At 40.9% G+C, this 19,781-nt stretch overlaps 1 protein-coding gene across 3 annotated transcripts in view; it reads right to left on the reverse strand.

Moving 5' to 3' along the window:
- Positions 1 to 19,781, reverse strand: part of PTPRG (protein tyrosine phosphatase receptor type G) — a 720,169-nt gene that overhangs the window by 526,121 nt on the left and 174,267 nt on the right. For all 3 annotated transcript variants that reach the window (XM_053669375.1, XM_053669374.1, XM_053669376.1), the window contains exon 2: positions 4,101 to 4,205. In XM_053669375.1, the coding sequence (XP_053525350.1) occupies positions 4,101 to 4,205 (105 nt within the window). The remainder of the gene's footprint in view (positions 1 to 4,100; positions 4,206 to 19,781) is intronic.

The following is a 19,781-nucleotide window of genomic DNA, read 5'->3' on the forward strand; positions in this document are numbered from 1 at the left end:
ACTTCCCACTCACTTATCTTTGTTCCTTCCAAGTCCTCTCAAAAAGCAGGACCACCAGAATCACTATGAATGCTAACCCAAGCTTGCCAAGGATATTCCAGCAGAATAGAAATGCAAGACGCAAGGGGATGAGGCAGGTAAGGGGTTGGGAGTAGGGAGGCAAAATCATGTTCCAAATCTCTGAAAACTTCTGTTTGAGTCATGCTAACATCTGCTCCCAAACCAGGGCTGTATCAACATGAACAGAAAAGCAAGCCTTTTCTGTAATGGGGCCAGATAATAAAGTTCTAGACTATTTGGTCAAAGGTCTATGTGAACCACTCAACTCTCGGTTGTAGTGTAAAACCAGCCAGTGACAACACTCCAAGGAACAGGCATGGTTGTGTTCCAATAAAACTTCACTCTCGAAAGTAGGCAGTGGTTTGTAGTTTGTTAATGAAGCCCTGAACTTAAGGATAGTTTCCTTAACCCTCGTTCCCAAATCCCAAATGGGAAATTATTGGAAATTATGAGTGATAAAATTTAGCTCTCTTAGTGATCAGTATTACTTAGCAACCACCCACTGTTAATTGGGTGGTCGCTAAGTAATACTTAGCCATGGAAATTCCAATAAAAACAACAATAGTGTCAAAAACAGCAAGAGTAATACCAGGTACTTTATGCCAGATGTTTGTTAAACTGTCACACATATTATCTCACTTCATCGCCATAACAACTCTATGAGGGAAGTAGTATTAATTATTTCTATTCCAAAGATGGGAACACTAAGGATCCAAGCAATTAAATATCCTCCCAACATCATGAGGATATCAGCAGATAAAACTTAGATTTAAACCATAACCTATCTATATGAATTCAAAATTCATACTCTCACACACCCTACCAGCAAAGCATTACCTTAGGAGGAAAAAAGACAAATCTGTGAACTGGAGGTGTGAGATTAAAATCTGAACCATGAAACCAATCATTCAGATGTGTCCTGTTTGTTCTTGCTAACTTTCAAAATGCTTCCCTCCACAAACAAGCCTTTCTTTTGGCAGCCCCAGTTTTCAAGCACCACTTATACCTACAGCTATACCTACAGCTCATAGTCCAACATCTGTTTTACTGTGATTTAAAGGCCCTGATTTGGTGTGCCAAAAGTAACAAGCAACATTTTTGATACACGCCAAGTCTTCTGGACATGAGAACCAATATTCCACCACTTATGTGTGAGAGGAAGCAGAAGCTGGCACCATAAAATATGCCTTTAGAGATATTACTTATGTTAACCTGGTTCATTTTGAGAAACAAAAGAAAAAAAGGTGTGACCTTCCCCCTAACTGCCTTGAGGAATTTAGATAGAGGGCCTGCCCCCAAAAGAAAGATATTGCCATAGATACCACAAGTAACTGTATTTTAATATGAACCGTCCAATGATGGACAAGGAGGAGCCTGGCAAGGTCCATCTGAGCAAAGTCCTCCGTGTTCCCTCCTTCTAAAGCTGCCCGACAAATACTCGTTTACTAAATATTAACGCTTTTCAGAAGTTCTAGAGCCCTACCCCACCTACTTCCTTAGTCCAGAATGACTATTATATCACAGTTCGTGTTACTGTCTTTGGAATTTTTATGCTTATCTGAATTCTCCGTATACAGGTATTAAAACTTGATATTCTCCTATTAATCTGCCTTATGTTGTTTTGATTATTAGTCTAGCCAGAAGAATATTCTAAGGGCAGGAGGAAATTTTATTTTTCCTCACCCACAGATGTGAAGCAACAGCTAATAATACAACCATGGTAGAATTTTCCAGCAGTAAAGCATGAGGACTATATACCACAGAATGAGAATGATACCTTTCTCATTCTTTTCTTCTCCTTCGATTTTTCTCCATTAAGTCTAGTAAGTGACCTTAACGGTTCTTCCATACCAGTCCCTGTCTTTCTGGGCATCCTCATGTGACTGTCCAATCCCAATTCCAGGAAAAAAATGAATTAAAAAGCAGGGGTTGACAAACTATAGCCTGTGGACCCTATCCAAATGGCAGCTATGTGAGTATAACCTGCAAAATAAGAATGGTTTCTGTATTTTTTTAATTGTTGAGGGGGGGAAAAAATCAAAAAAGAAGGTATAATACTTCCTGACATAAAAATTACATAAATTTCAAATTTCAGTGTTCATGAATAAAATGTATGGGAACACAGCCAATGTGCCCGGTATTATTTATGTATGGCGGCTTTTACACTGAAATGGCTAGTTGTAACAGAGACAGACCATATGCCCTGCTAAGCCTAAGATACTTACCATTTGCACCATCACAGAACAGCTTGCAAACTCCTGAGGTTGAAATATCAAACTTTCCATCAACAGAAGAAGTTCCCAAATCCGGACACAACGCATTCCAGAATTACAAAATGGAGACTCAGTGAGTCCACTGGACGTAACAATATCTACAATTACACCATCCCAAAGATCATGCCACTCTGTCCACTCTTAACCACCATAAGTAATGCGAGGCTTGAAGTCTTTCACCCCTTCACTGCCATTTTCAACTGGAGATGCTGATGAGATATAACTTCCAATTTCTGACTAACAGCATCAGTATTCTAAATTGAAGAACCGTAAACAGCAGGCCATTTTTTGCCTCTTCTTAACTGAACTGAAGCCACAGAGTACAAGATCAATTTTCTTCAGGTTTCTTGGCAAGAAGCTATATATATATATATGTATGTATGTATGTATGTATGTATGTATATATATATGTGTGTGTGTATGTATATATATATATATATATATATGTAATTTTTGGCATTCATCTCCCCATTTCCTTCATTTATCAAAATTGTTGACAAAGAGGCTTTAATTAGATCATTCTAATCACAAGAACTGGGTGTGATGGAAGACTTCAGAATCACTATCTGCTCTTCGCAAAACAAAACAGATAGGCTACTCTCCCTGTAGGAGCAGGAGATTTATCAATAGACAAAAAGATGCAGAAAGCCAATAGATAAGGTGCAATTAAAGATCAGGCCTATAAATTTTATACTGACATAAATTTAAGAGGATCTGCACGTAGAAATTCAAGATTCAGAACATGAATATCATTTTGAGAATAATACCATTCAGCTCTGTATGCAACAACATTGCGAAATACATAGATGTATTATTAAGACTACTCTGCCTCCAAGCCTTTTTATAGAAAGAACTTGGATCTTCAGTGCCAAGTAATTTCTAGTGGTCTATCTTCTCAAGTATTTCTCCTTAATTAGCTACATCTTCCATGTACTGAGCATCAAAATCTGTTTTAGAAACAGAAGTCACCTATCAAGTGTTTGCTTTAGAGACATAATTTAGAAAGGTCTGTGTATTCATATAGGACTTCATTTTTTTCTCTTTATAATGTAATAAAATTACTACCATTGTAATAACATGGTTACAATACAGGGTGGGGCAAAAATAGATTTACAATTTGTATTAAAAAATAGTACAATAATTAATAACTAATGATACAAGAATAAACTCTGTGTTTCACAGACTCACAACTGTATACCTACTTTTGCCCTGACCTATAGTGGTCTCTCTCTCTACTGGTTCAAAAGCTAAGAGTAAAAATAAAAATGAAAAGAACTACAGAATACCACAGACTAGAGTGCTGAAGTAGATTCCACTAAAATCTGATCTGAAGCTCAAGTTGCATTTCTTGGATCAAAGCATAATAGGTCATTTTGATATGTGATGCTTTGCAATATTTAGCAGACATTTAGCAGCTCAAGACTAGCCTTGTATTTTCTGCTCTCTACAATCACAGCCACTAGAGAGCAAAAGAAGAAAAATAGCTGCATCTTTTGGAAAATTACAAGTTTGATACAATAACTCATTAACAAGTAAAGTTCAGGAAATAAATTTAGGGGAAAAACAAGTTGAGAAAACAGGTGGGAAAACAGGTGGGAGAGATAAATTAAGGTTCTTGAATAACCTTGAGGCAAAGCAGGCTTGACTATTACAACTTTTAGGGAACTACAAAAGGTTTGAACAGACAGAAATCGAAGTGTGCTTCCCAGTGAGTTTAATGGGACATTAACTGGCCTGTGTGATCCTGGCCAGGACAAATCAACTTACCAGAGTAGGCCCAGTACGGGTCCCCTGAGGCTTTGCGCCTGCGGATTTGCGCTGAACTGCTGTGTCTGCTGTCCTGAAGGGAGCCAACGTAGCCTTCTGTCAATGCTGGAAGACAAGGAGAGCCACAGTGAGACAAAGTCATCACCCCAATGGACACAGGAAGGTGCCAAAAGCGCACAGCTAAGTGACTTCCCAGACGCACAGACCTTATACTAACTGAATAGAACCTCTTGGTTTTACAGAAAAACTGCTACAGGAGACTCTAGAGAAATTACCATGATTAATATTAACATCAACCACAGCTTACAGTGAGTCTTTACTTTGTGCCAACAAGGGCAATATACTAGGTACTTATGTACGTTATTTTATTTCATCTGCAAAAGACCCCCAGGCAGTAGACACAATGACCCCAATGGTGAGGCCATTCCATATTTAAGCAAACTGGAGGTTAGAGAAGTTAACTTAACTTGCCCCAAGTCGTACAACAAGTAGACCAGTAACCTGTGATTTTGGTTCCAACCACATATATAAGCTCATGTCCCAGGTGCAAAGGGACCTCTATCTAGCCTTATTTGATATTCAGAGAGCAAGGGTCGTTCTCTCTCTTTTACAGATGGAGGAATTAAGGTTCAGAGTCCCAGGTCACAAAGGTAAGTATGCAGCAGGTCAGGCAACCGAACTTCAGCATGCCTCCATCAACGCCAGGGCTTCTGTCACCCACCCCAAGCACAGTCTGAGGCTTAGGAGACCTCCCATGTTAAGTATCAGACCTCCACATCCTTTGAGCCCCAAATAGTCGGCCGCCTGTTGCACCAGACAATGTGAAATTTAAAACCGTCCAAGGACAGCAGAAAAGAAACAGTGCTTAATGAGGTATTCTGTGAACACTCAAAATGAATCCAATCTTCTGCCCCACTGTGGAGGGTTGCCATCTGCCAGCTACAGTGTTCAAAGCCCTCCCCTCCCATCCTATCACGGACGCAAATTTCTTTTGTTGTGAGCCCACACCTGAGTGCACTGATGTTTAAAAAGACAAATATCACAGGTGCCCAGAATCCAAAATGAAATGGAACTGCACTTCAAACAATACATCCCAGCTGTCTATGTTAACATTTAAGTGCACCCAAACAAAATCAAATGTGCTTCTAAAAAGCAAAGAAAATAGTTAGGGGAACTGTACAATCAATTGAAGATTAAGATGGCACCAGAGAAACAAAATACTTTCTCTACTTCAAATTAGTCACAGTAACAAGAATAATCTCACCATGAGAGCATTAGCTTTGTAGGTATACTGTGAGAGTCATGAGGAAAATTGGGAAACATGTACAATACTTTATGCTTACATGTCAATTGCAAAGAATGGCAAGGACTGGCTTTAAGAGAAGTAATGACTGAACAAAGAACAAAGTCCACTGACATGCACCCTTCCGGAAAAAAAAAAGAATCTTTCACAATACTAACCCACATCTAAAAGGCAAACCTGGTGTCATTGCTCATTGGTCCAGAATGACAAAGTGAAAATGTAACTCACTATTCATTTTTCAAGAATGATGAAGGTTTAAGTACCTTCCATCCACTCCATCCTGGCTTTTGCAGATGAGCCATATAGAACCCCAGGAAGTTGACCATTCTAAGCTTCTAGTAATCGATAATAAAATCTCCTGCCCTAACTGGGTGGCTAAGGTAGTTGGAGAATCATTCCATACACAAAAATGTTGTGGGTTTGACTCCCAGTCAGGGCACATACCTGGATTGCAGGTTCAATCCCTGGTCTGGGCATGTGTAGGAGGCAATCGATCAATGTTTCTCACATCTCTCTCTCAAATCAATGAACATACCCTCTGGTAAGGATTAAAAAGTAATAATAATAATAAAATAAAATCTCCCAACTAGTCTCTAAGTCTATTTTTCCCATACACTAAAGCATACCAAATGAATAATTGTTAGATTTATTTTCCATGTCTATAAGGACATTTTCAAATATGTCTATTGACTATGCATCTTAGAGCTAGTCACTCTAATTGCTCCCAAATAATTCAAGTAAAAGAGTGTCTTGGCCTTGGGAGTAATCCATGAGACTTCCATTAGGACATGTGACTGAAGCCTCAGCTACCCTGTCGTATGGAGATAAAAATATCAATCCCACAGGACAGTTATGAAGATACACAAGTTACTATCAGCAGAGCTCCTAACTCTGAATGGGCATGTAGTGCTTTTATGTTGTTTTTATTGATGAGAGAGAGAGAGAAAGAGATTAATTTGCTGTTCCATCCATTCAGGTGTTCATTGACTGATTCTTGTATGTGCCCTGACCCTCGATCAAACCTGCAACCTTGGCCTAAGGGGACCAGGCTCTAACCAACTGAGCACCTGGCCAGAACTAAAGCCTGGTAACACAGTGGCAATGTGTTGCAGTCACTGTTCTTAAACCACTCTACCTCCCTACCCACTCCCTTAGCCAGGAATCATACAGTGGCCCCCTCACCCATCTCCCCACCAGCTCCAGGTTGGGGTAGACACTGGCTTATGCCAGGCAGACTGTAAACTATGCCCCTGGCCCCAATGATATGTTTAGAAATGGGGACATCCGCCAATCAGAGAGATTATTCTCTCTTCCTCAATTATTATAGTATGAGCCGGAAGCCTCAAGGAGGTGATTGAGGGTCCAGAAAGCGATCAGCAGAGAAGCTCAAGAGTACAACCAAACCAGACGAAGCAAACTCTAGAGGTGGATTCTTGTTGGGAAATTTTAAGCCAGGGACAAAGCCAATTTAAAATCAACCCCATGTTAACTTTCATATTTACATAAACCAATTACCTGCCAAAGTTTACTTTTCTGTCTTTTATATGCAAAAGATGACAAATGACAGGAACTGATCTGATGACCTTCAAAAAAGTCACTTAAACTCCTGATCATCAAGTTCTCCGTCCATAAATGTCACTAATGGACCACAGCTCTGACTCTCAACTCTGGCTGCTTTAAAAAAATAAAAATTAGAAAATTAAAGAACCCTATACTATGGACCCCACCTGCAGATATCAGAATTTAATTGGTCTAGGGGGCACCAGGTAACAGTATTTTTTTTCCAAGTTATCCAGGTGATTCTCTTGAAGTCAAAAATAAGAAGCACAAACCTCCCTGATGAGACAGACCTAGGGTCCAGTTCAGCTCTGACAGTCTCAGCCCATGCCCTACAGCCTGTAACTTCACATGCTGAGTCTCACCACCAGTAAAGAGCTGGCTAGAGATCAGCCAGTGTGGTGTGAGCCCCAGAATTTAGACCAACAAACCTGAACCGTGCCAGAGTTCTGCCAGAAAACTGACAAATGAACCAGGTATCCCAGGAAAGAGAATGAGGTTATCCTCCAGGATATTAACACCTATGCCTTTTACAATAGATATTATCTGGTATCATAGTCTCCACAACCAGCCCTCCTTTCTTTTTTCCTGAAAAGGAGGTACTTTCCATTTACCAGAACTTTTGAGAAAACCAGGGTGGGGCAAAGGGGGACCAAGGCTGCCAGGCCTGTCTCTCACTTGCGTGGCTTCTGCACTAGCAGCTGCACCACCCATCCTGCCTGGACAGCAAAGGCAAGAGCCCAGAGCTTCATCAGTGAGTACAACGACTTGCTAGTACTGAGAAACAGACCCTAACGCCTGGATAGGGGCCGTGAGGGTTTCCAACGATTGCGCCAGCTCCCCAGGTCAATAAAGTATGTACTATTAAAAAATTAAAACTACAAAGACATATTTAATTCAAGAAACAAGAGAGGTACGTGCCAGAAGGTCCTCCTCTGACACTGGAGGTCAATGGCATCCATGCCCTCAAGGGCAGACACCTTTCTAGCCATCCGTACATATTGCACTGTGGTGTGAGCAATGGAATTGCCTGTCTAAAGGCAGATCAACTTGGGACAAAAGTAAGAGGTGTGGTTTTGCTGTATACAGGCCAAAGGACAAGAAGTAACATGGAGGAGAAGGCCACCTCGAGGAAGGTGGTTACCCTGGTCTTCATCTCACTCCCAGAGAACTGAGGTGCAATGTGGACTGGACACAGCAAGGTGAGAATGGGCAGGAAACCCTGATTCTGAAAAGCATGCTGCATGTGGCCCCGGAAGGGCTCTGAGCTCCCAGGAGAAAAAGGGACTCCCAACCTACTAGCCACAATGAAGCCTTATGTGTAATGGATGTTCAATAACTAGTGAGTAAGTGCCCTGGCTGGTGTAGCTCAGTGGATTGAGTGCAGGCCTCGGAACCAAAAGACTGTGGTGCAATTCCCAGTCAGGGCATATACATGCCTCTGTTGCAGGCCAGTTCCCAGCAGGGGACGCACAAGAGGCAAACCATACATCGATATTTCTCTCCCACTCTCCTTCCCTTCTAAAGATAAATAAATAAAATATTTAAAAAAATAACTAGTGAGTAAGTGACAATGAATACATGAAAAATCAGGAGGCCGATGGAGTCTGTCTTGGGGATAAGGGTGTGTGTATCCATGTACCTACATGCTGTTTTTACATACACCACAAGCAAACACACCGGAAACGAGAACCATCTACAACATGAAGCAGGAAGGAATAACCACCCCCAGGACCTCATAAGCACTTACTCTTTGAAGAGACAACTCAGAAATGCATGGGGTAGCAACGAATTATTATCCTGGCACCAGGTTTCTTTATAACACATAAACTACGCCGTGAAGATGACTATATTTACTGTTCCCTTTTATTTCATCTATGTCAATAATGTGTGATTTCCTTTTCCTTGAATGAGAACATAATCATAGACTACTGGCACTTGTACGTTTAAAACAAAACAAAATCTTAGTCCCAGATGTATTTTCATAGTATGACAAAGACTTTATTTTAAAAAATTTAAAATTATTATTTGAACAGCAGACATAAAGGCGTATCAAGCATATTAAAGCACTTACTATTTTACTGGCGAGGAACAGAGATTTGCTAAAAGAAACAATCTGTGATTCCCAAGTAAAGACACAGACTCAGCACACCAAATTCAGTCCATTTTAGTACTACGTGCACTCTTTGAAATTCCAACAGCCAACCAATGGCAGCATGGCAACAATACGTATGGTAAGGCTATGAATCATGCTATTGATTTTCAATATCTTCTGTGCAGAAAATTTAATTATGCAAATGCGTGCCTTTACCTATCCTTACCATAATGTAAAATTGTATCCCTGTTTATGTTGGCAACTTAATTATACAATTAAAAATAAAGCATGCTTACGAAACTATGTAGTTTCATTCTTCAGAACAGACAATAACTGTAAATCTGCCCTTAATTATCATGTGTCGAACAAAGAGGATGAGCTGGTGTTAGGCAAACACAACCTACCAAGTTCTACAGCACCCAGCCCACAGCGGGGGCTGAACTTGTCCATTAGCAGAAAGCTCAGAGGGGCTTTTAAAAGGGCGGTAACCAAACTTGTCAGAACTGAGAATGCAGTGAGGTAACAAGAGGTACAAAAACATTCAGTCCTGTACAAGGATGCAGACCGCCGCTCACAGAGGTCACCCCTAGTGTGTCTAACCCAACACACAGAAATGCATGAGTGCCACAGGCACACCCGCACGCACGGCCTAACCCGGGCGTGAGAAATATCAAACTTGGGCAGCCTTCAAGGGTATGGATACCGTAATAATGAAATGAGTTTACAAAGGAAAAATCCAGCTACTCCCACCATCCAAGATAATCTGCGTCTCTCAGTTCTGACAGGATGAAAATAGAGGTTTTTAAAACCCAAAGCATCAACTGGCCACTGTGCTGGTGTCTCACTCATCAGGAGGAATCCAGTTGCTATGCAAGGTGATAGGTATTTTCACCAGGTAGTTTTCATGAACTCTATCGCCTTTGAGAACTTCTACCAATATTTCATTTCCAGCCTCAAGTGAAAAAGATAAGAAAGTTTCCAAACCCAATGGCCCAATAATTTCCTATAAAAATATCCTAAGAGTAACCCACCTCCAAAGATACAAACTGTTTTTATGTGCATGGTTTAATTTCCCAGAGCCACCAGACACAGTTTAAAACAAGAAGTGTTCTTATTCTGAGAATATAAAAGCAGATGTGTATCCCATCTGCCTCAACCGTAATCTTCAGGAGGAAGGATTCTGTGCAATCCTTACTCTCAGGGTTTCACAGAAATTCTAACTTGGGAAGAAAAAGAGTTTCAAGCTGTGTTCACTCTTCTGTGTTAACATGCAGGATGAACATTTTTCGTACAAAGAAAACAGCTCCTCTAAACACTACACTAGATAACATTCTGGACATAAATGTCTTTTCTTTGGTTTTAATGTCAGAGGAAGGGTCACTGAGTGTACATGAGATCAAGAGAAACATTTTTCTCCCACAACTGCAAATGCATGAATTGAAATTACAGAGTACAACTGATGTCTTACTGTTTTTAAGAAAGGTGGTATATTTACATACAGGCATTTGTTTATCTGAAAAAATAAATGGAATCTGAGGTGCCCACCAAGAAAGGAAGACATGTTGTCACTCCAAGAAATAAACACAGCACCCCTCCACATTAGGTTTCATCTTACCATACTGAACCGACAGCATCCACTGAATAACACCTATGTCAAGATCTGCCACAGGGTAAAGTGGTTAGAGGGCAGAGGTCAGGGAGAGGTGAAAACAGTAAGTTTATGATGATAACAGCCCAGAGTTCCACCTACAACATGTTGTATTACAAGATGCACTACAACGCATCTTGTACTCAAGGCAAGATAGATCAGTGACGGTTGAGCGTATTTCCACTTTTAACTGTATGTCCAACTCTAGGTCATTCCAAAGGACTTAAGATGCCTGGGAGAAGTGGTCAGTTTCCAACCAAAATTGAAAACATCAAAACAAAAAAGTAAATTCTGGTTACCCAATGCCAGAATGAAAAGTACTTTGGATGATGATAGATGGCTCCCATGTAACAAGAGTCCTAGTTCACTGCCAGAGTTACTGCCAGAAACCAGCCCACTAAAATAAGTAAAAAGCACTCGTTTTTGCAAATCCAGAATGCATATTTCCAGAATGGCAGGCAAGCAGTTAAGCAGGCTGTTTACATCTATTATAATTGCTAGCACAACAAACTAATTAAAGATCCCTCAAGGATGGCGAAATCGCTGTCAAGCATAATTTTCTCTAAATTTTAAGAGCATTTAAAAACACTAAAACCACACAATAATCTAAAATGAACAAATCTTTATCTTTTTTTGTGCCTATAATGGGCAAAAGTATCAAATTATAGTTAAAATAATTAAATATTCCAATCAGCCTCTCATCTCCTCTGTGCCTGTCTTTCAATTAAATGTAGTAAAATGTACTTATCGAGTGCCCCAAAAAGCAAAATCAGGAAGTGCATTCCTTTGTAACTACTTCATTACAAACAGTCCCTCAGTTATTTGTGATATTGAGCTGACCTCAAATACAGCAGATGTTACAGTAAATTATCTATTTTATCATAGTCAATTGTACTTATTGTCCCAACTATAAAAATCTGTCTTCTCATCATCTGAAGTATAAACCTCACATAGAGCCATGACTGACACTTACAGGCAATTCACGGGAAGGAGGAATCACGCAGCAATGCAGTATCCTAGGGGAAAGGGGAGCGCAAAGCAGGCTGGTAAAGATGAATTGAGTCAGAGGAAGAAGCAAAATACTGAAATTCTCTCTTCATTATTTCACTGTAAAGCAACGTCCACTCCAAAAGCAGAATCTGGTTTTCAATCAAATAGGACTAAAAGGAAGAAAAAATCTGAGCCAGGCCTCTGCTCTTGGCTACATTAACAGTTTTAAAGTTTCAGAAATAAAAACACATGCTTCCGAACAGGTTCGAGAAAACGTACACTAAGAAAACTGATTTACACAGGAGCTCAGAGCCACACTCCTAAAAAAGAATTCTATGCCTGACTTCAAACATTTTATAACAACAGATAAAAATAAATCAACCAATTCTTTCAATCCATTTTAACACTGTATGATTTTCAAGGAATCATGTCTCTCGATCTTACAAGATTCCTAGGAAAACACGGATTAGTCATGGATGGTGTCTGCTAATGACAACTGCCACAAATCCACACTTCTAATTTGACAATTGCACCACCTCTCTGAATCCTTGACAATCAACAGAAATGGCGAGTACAGACCGCAGAACTCCATACTGTGGCCATCACGCCAAATACAGCCATTGACCCAGATGTTCTATTTCACCCACTGTACATGTATGTGTATATCTTTAAGTACTGCCAACACAGAGAACTCCAATATCCATGTTTTGCTTAACAGGACATCCGCACTTTGTTCCTAAACAGCAGCAATATGCCAAGTCAATAGCGACTACGTTTTTGGAGAAGAATCATGACCCCACCCATTCCCAATATGATCATGTTTATTCCCTGTCACTCCTTATGGTCATCTAAGTTTGCCACCCAGGGCCTGGCCCAATGATAAGCTGCTTACTAACTCAATTACTGCCTATGGGACAGGCGTTATTAAAAGTAGCATCAATACAATGGCTCATGTAATTCTTCCAATAATCTTGTGGCTTACCTACAATTATTCAGAAACAGCATATAACCTGTCCAAGAACACACATACCTAAACCATTACTTTGAAGCCTATGTAACTGTCTTTATACAACTATTCTTTACAAAATTGAATTTTAGTAATTACAAAAATACCTGTGTGAAATGCTACTCCACCTGCTCAAAAATAAACATCACAAGTGAGAAACAGTTTACACATGTGCCTCAGAAAACTAAAATGTAACAAATGCAAAAGAAAGAAGCTGCCTAGTCTACTGTTTCCAATACCACTGGCAACTGTCTAAGATAAAATCATGTTATGATAATGTAACAAAAAAATAGTCATTTTTCTAACATGATGTGGAGAATATTCCATTACAATTATATAAACATTGGTTATTATCTATTAAAAAAGGCACTTGTATTCCAGAACAAGTTAATACTAAGTTACAACTGGAGCTAGAAAAACAAAATGATACTGAAACAGGATGCAGCCCAGAGGGGGGCCACAAATAGGGATTTGAATGAGGTCCAGAAGTAAAGGTGTCCAGAAAATATTAGAAGGCTATAAAGGATGTCCTCACCCCTCCCCCCCCCACAGGGGAAGGGACACATGGAGCAGGAACATGCAGAGCTGTTTTGTACAGCCACAGCTTTGCAGCTAACCTCTGGCATGGTCATTTAACATATCTATAACCTTTAACTGGCTGCATAGATATATTAAATAGCTGTGGCCATGCTTTGAGCCAGGGAGATGGAAGTGACTTCCACCCAACAAGTACCTGGGGGGTAGTTCCCTGTGGTTACAGCACCTACGTGGGAGCTTGGAGAAGACTGGCCCCATGACATGGGGCCATACCTGTCCAGACTAACGATGGCAGCCCAATAAACATGGAATAATACAGAAATGCTAGCAGGTGTAACTGATTGTAGGAGGAGCTGGAAATGGGGGTTTTACAGAGGAAGGTTGGTGCAGGGATTTAAACCCAGACACGGCAGCCATTGAGAAGAGAACCACACGGTTTTGGCAGAGTGGGGACCCCCACAGCTTTGGGGTACTCCTTTTGGCCGCATGGCTTAAGAAATAAGAGAGACTTTGCCTGGAAGGAAAGGGGTGTAAGTGCTTTTGTTGGTGGGCCATGAGAAGGTTCCACATGACTTTGGATTAATCAGAGATCCTTCCTGGATGGCGACACAGCTGATGGTGCCGGGAACCTGAATCATGGATGTTTACTTCTGTTCCTGAGATACAGTACCCCAGAATAGGGCAGAGAGAGAAGGAAGGACTGTGTGCATCTGTGGGTATCCTAAAGGACTTCGATACTTGAATGAAGACATTAGGTCACTACTTTAAGTCTGTATAGCTTTAAATACAAATTTCCTTTCCTTTTCACAAATCTCTGGCATCGAGAGACAACTTTCCTCTGGCAGCTGACAAGCAAACCTAGTAGGGGGTCCTTCTAGTAATAGTATATCGTACTCCCCTTGGCCCTGTTCTGTATCAATACACTGATAAATTCCTTTTTCTTCTCTTTAAAATTTGTAACTGTGACTACCTAATAAATTTTTATAACTGAGAAATAAAGGATAAGCTTTATAACTCGGGCTTCTTATACAGGGTGGGGCAAAAGTAGATTGACAGTTGTTCATATATAATACAATAATTAATAAATAATACAAGGATAAACTGTGTTTCACATAATCACAACTGTAAACCTACTTTGGAAACATCCTGTATAGCTGAGACATTTATATATACACACTCCCTGTGAAATGCTGAATGAAAAATATTAAGTAAAATTTTAAAAATACCTGTATTTTTTTGCCCTGGCTGGCGTAGCTCGGTGGATTGAGTGCGGGCCTGCGAACCAGAGTGTCGCGGTTTGATTCCCAGTCAGGGCACATGCCTGGGTTGCAGGCCAGTTCCCAGCAGGGGATGCATGAGAGGCAACCATACATTGATATTTCTCTCCCACTCTTTCTCCTTCCCTTCCCCTCTCTCGAAAAATAAATAAATAAAATATTTTAAAAAAAATACCTGTATTTTTTTTTAATACAACAAAACAAAATGGACTGGAAAAAAAACCCTACTTAAATGTCTCTCATACCCATTTCAAAACCATGGCACATCCACCAACCCCAGCAAAACATGCCAGCTCAGAGTACATGATTCACATTTCAGAATTCAGATATGGCAAGCTTCATGTTAACAAAAACACCCACCAAGGTAATTCCCAAACCATGAAAGAGTAGAAAATACAATGCAGGCATGTGCTCTAAGCCCTCAGTTCAGTGATCAAATGCAGAAGTCACTCCGATCACGACACCAATTTGCTCCAGATACCAAGCATGGCTGAGGATAGACCTGAGCAGCTTTAGTAAACCCAGAAACTTGTGACTTCTAGGACCAAATTAGGGACACCACTGTGAGAGGCAGCACAGCCATATTGTGACAGAGGAACCACCTTGCACACCTAGTCTTCTCCATCCTCCTTCCTGGACCAAAGAGCACCAACATTCCAAGAAGTCGGTAAGAATGAGAGTATTCTCTTTGTAAAAAAGGATGAAAACCGGACTTGGCTGATGACCACACCATTGGTAAGCAATCCGTGAGGTACAAATGCAGCCCTTCTAGTCTCCAGCCAGCCTGTGAAGTACAGACTGAACCTCCTAGTGAACTTGGAGGTTCATCTAGCACCAGTGAACTTGGTCATCTTTAACACAACTTGCCTCATCTCCCCGCTTTTCCCACAACCCCACCCCAGTCCCTCTCCTGTCAGGGAGTGGGAGGTGCCACTATTTGGGCTACTGTATAAATCTGTGCTCCCCGATGTGCAATTTCTTCGATCCCAAAGAATCATTTTTGGTTAACTTATTGCCTCCTATTGACACCACTTAAACCCTGACCATCCAGAGGCCTAGCTCTCCATTTATTCTCCAGACCTCTGTGCAGCCAGCAGAGCACCCATGCCTTCACATACAGTAGTTCCTAACTCCCTCTGGCCAAAAAGAGAATTTCTAGGGAGTTTGATGAGATGTATGCAAGTAGTGATGGTCTCTCCAAGGTCAAATGCTAATACACCGAGCCATTCAGGAGTGCCTGACCCCACATCAGTCCTGCCTTCTCGGGGCTTCAGCCCACTAGGCTGGTGAGCTAATAACTACAACAATTAGTTTGTATGCATAGTGAAACAAACATGAAAAATTAAATAAAATGAACAAATTAGAGCCACAGAGAATACAAGTAGGGAAGAAATTACTTGGAGACAGTAGTCAGGGAAGGAGATGTCACTTAAGTGAAGTCACTGGCAGGATGAGAGGATGGAGTACAAGGGGGAGAGCAGCCTGAGTGAATTGGCTGGGTTTGGAAAGGACACTGGCTGGGCTTGAAAAGGACTTTCGGGGCTTTGAAATGAGTCCGAAGGAGCCCAAGAGGAGTCAGTATGCCTGATGTATGCCTTCCTTTAAAGCAGCTTCATTGCAATATAGTGGTTTTTAGTATATTCACGGAGATGTACAACCATAACAACAATCTAATTTTAGAACATCTTTATCAACATATACTTTGAAAAGGTGACTCTGCTAACACAGAGAACAGGCTGAACAGAGACTGGCCAGTGCAGAAAACAGTGGCGCATGGCCCTGGCCACAGGGTCAGTTGAGGCAAATCATTCACTAAATGTATGCTTGTACCTGTGTGCAGGGGGCAGCGCTCCTGGAGGTGAAACTTCGGAAAGCAGTCTCCTGACATTCACCTGACCTAATAATGCCAGCTCCCCTAGTTTTTGGTTTTATTTGCTATTATTTTCTACAATTTCCCTTTTGCCCTTTATCACCTGATGTGGATATACCCTAGTTAGATCAGGCAATCAATTGCTTATGTACATCCATTTAAAATAGGTAACGGTTAATGAGAGGCAAACAAAATATAACTGTTTGCAAACAAAATGGGGGAGGAGGCAAAAATACACATTATATTTTGTTAGAGTTATGCAATGCATAAAACTATACCCACAATATCATACAAAAAATTATCTGCCTGTACGATACCTACACAAGAACAGTATACCCTACTATAGATGTTGGAGGAGCTTAGGTGGGTGCACTTTTTTTAAACAAAATTTTTATCATTGTTTAAATATAGATATGTGCATGGCTTACACCCAATTGGGCTTCTCTCTGCCTCCCCAAATATTAAAAAAACCAAAAAAGCAACTCTCTTCCACAGGTAGGTATGAGCAGTGGAACAGGAAGCAACCTAAGTAGGGGGTAATTAATAAATAAAATCTATAGCAATTCGCCACTGAATGATGGCAAAGATTTTGTTTTCAGCAATTCTTCACTGCTGTCTATAATCCTAAAAATATAATCAGAAACAAATATGCCTTGTGGCTGGTAGGGAGAGAGAAATCACCAAATGTACTCCTCTCTGTAACTCAAGTCCATTTCTCCCTCCTGAAACAGTGAGAAATAGGCCGCCCATAGATTTGCTTGATTCAACCAATGTAATAATAACGCAAGGAAGTGGGGCGTATTGACCAGCAACCACTGTAATGCTGCTGGTGACAGTACCCCAGGGCTGCAAGTTCATTTCTGTCATCTCCATTTTCATTAGGTGTTAGTTTCACTTCCCAGGAAGGAATTTGCTTTGTTCTCTTCAGGTGTAGAAAGAAATCTGCAGAAGAAATAACTTGCATTCTGCTTTGCTTGAATAAGAATTATTTATTCACTTGAGCTAACTCGATGGAAGTCTCAACAAAAATAATTTAAATGGAAAAAGAACTATTTAACCAAAAGTCCTCTCCTGGTAAAGAAATGGCAGCTATTTTTTTAAAAGATTTTATTTATTTATCTTTAGAGGGGAAGGAGAGAGGGAGAGAAACATCAATGTATGGTTGCCTCTAGTGCATCCCCCTGCAGGGAACTGACCTGCAGGGAACCTGCCTGCAACCCAGGCATGTGCCCTGACTGGGAATCGAACCGAGATCCTCTGGTTCACAGGCCCGTGCTCAATCCACTGAGCTACACCAGCCAGGGCGAAACGGCAGCTATTAAATAAGCAGAGTTTGCTTCTTTTTTTTGTTTTTGGTTGTTCTTTTCCTAAAACCTCTGACTCTGACCAGTTATACCACAAAACCCATTTGAAGCATCGAATGAAAAAGCAGTTTTATGTCTTTAAAAAGCTCAAATACAAAAGTGGAAGTTTCAGTTCAATTTATTTTTGTCCCCCTCACTATTTATTTACAAAAAACTGAATGAAATCAATTGCAAGGAGACTTTTCTTCTCTGAATTCAAATCCTTGTGTAACTGCAATACAAACTGGGGATCAGAGGGGGGATGAAAAGAGTTTCCTTTATTTATTTTTATACATACAATGATACTGAGAGGAAACTGTGTATCTTTCGAAGCTTCCCTATCAAGTGAAATTCAATGAAACAAATTGTTAGTTTGATTTTTAGACAGTAGATGAGAGAGATGTAGTGTCTGCAGTGAATTCTCTGGAACAAATTGGATAACAACCCTCATCAAAACTACAGGACTGCAGATTCAGAAATCCCGAGTAAATTCTGAAAAATACACTCCTCTAAATATGACTTACCAAGGTTTAACTGAACACATTTGCTCTAAAATATCACCTCTGCATAATCAGAGTGAGTGTGGAGTGGAAGAGTGAGAAGCACGGTGGATGGGGAAGCTGTGTAACCCTCCACCCTTCCTTCTGTGCACAGCCATGTTGCCCTGGCTGGTCCAGTCACTGACATCCAACACAATGGAACCACAAAGGCTGCAGATGCCAGGTGCTGCAGGTGTTTCAGAAACCATGCGTGACATCTGAGGTTTGTTCAGAAATAAATATCTCAGAAAAAGTAAAAGCATTTCGTGAAATATGTCTAAAACATTCCCTTCACTCTACGGAAGAGAGAACTCTTTAATACAAATGCTCTGACCAGGACTTCTGGCAAGATGGAGGCGTCGGTGGAAACACTTTACCTTCTCGCACAACCAAATCTAAAAACAACAAAGTTTTAGCAACAGTAAATGCAGTCAAAACACAGAAAATCGAATGATACAGAGTCCTACAACGAAATGCTCAGCTAAACCAGTGAGAGGGGCGGAGCCAGCAGCGGGGCTGGTTGGGCAAAAAAGATCCCCTGCCCTAGATGCACAGGCAGCCAAGGGGCGGACAAGGCGAGGGGCAGCTGGCTGCCCACGGTCACGCATTTGCACACAGATAAACCAGCGAAGAAGTGAGCATTGAGACAGACCTCGCAGGCCCTGGTGCAGGGCAGCAGGCTGACCTCCGTTGCACATTTGTGCACAGATAAATGGGGGGGGAGGGGCAGTGAGCACTGCCATTGCTCCCTCTCTGACCCCAACCCCACATACAGCATCACAACCCAGAGACCTGAATGGCCCCGCCCTGTTGAACATCTAAGGCTCCCCTCCTCAAACATAACAGGTGCAAACAGATCAAAACATGGCTCCAGAAGAACTCAGAGCCCCAGAACCGATAAATCTAAGCGAACAAGAAATTGCCAACCTATCAGAGGCACAGTTAAAAATACTGGTGATCAGGATCCTCACAGAACTGGTTGATTTTAGTTACAAATTAGAGGAACATATGGAGGCTAAACTAATTGAAATGAAAGGAAATGCACAGGAAACCAATAGTGATGGAAAGGAAACTGGGAATCAAATCAAGAGAGCAGACCAGAAGGAGGAAAAAAATGACCAAACAGAAAAGGATGAAGAAACAAGAATTCAAAAAAATGAGGATAGTCTTAGGAACCTCCAGGACATCTCTAAACACTCCAACATCCGAATTATAGAAGAGGAACAGCCACCAGAAGGGGAAGAGGAACAGCCCCCACTGGAAAACTTATTTGAACAAATAATAAAGGAGAACTTCCCCAATCTGGCAAAGCAAATAGACTTCCAGGAAATCCAGGAAGCTCAGAGAGTCCCAAAGAAGTTGGACCCAAGAAGAAACACACCAAGGCACATCATAATTACATTACCCAAGATTAAAATGAAGGAGAGAATCCTAGAAGCAGCAAGAGATAAGGGGACAGTCATCTACAATGGAGTTCCCATCAGATTGTCAGCTGATTTCTCAAAAGAGACCTTAC

Source organism: Artibeus jamaicensis, unplaced genomic scaffold (genome assembly GCF_021234435.1).
Source record: "Artibeus jamaicensis isolate MK-2021 breed Jamaican fruit bat unplaced genomic scaffold, CSHL_Jam_final contig_519, whole genome shotgun sequence".
Lineage (NCBI taxonomy): Eukaryota > Metazoa > Chordata > Mammalia > Chiroptera > Phyllostomidae > Artibeus > Artibeus jamaicensis.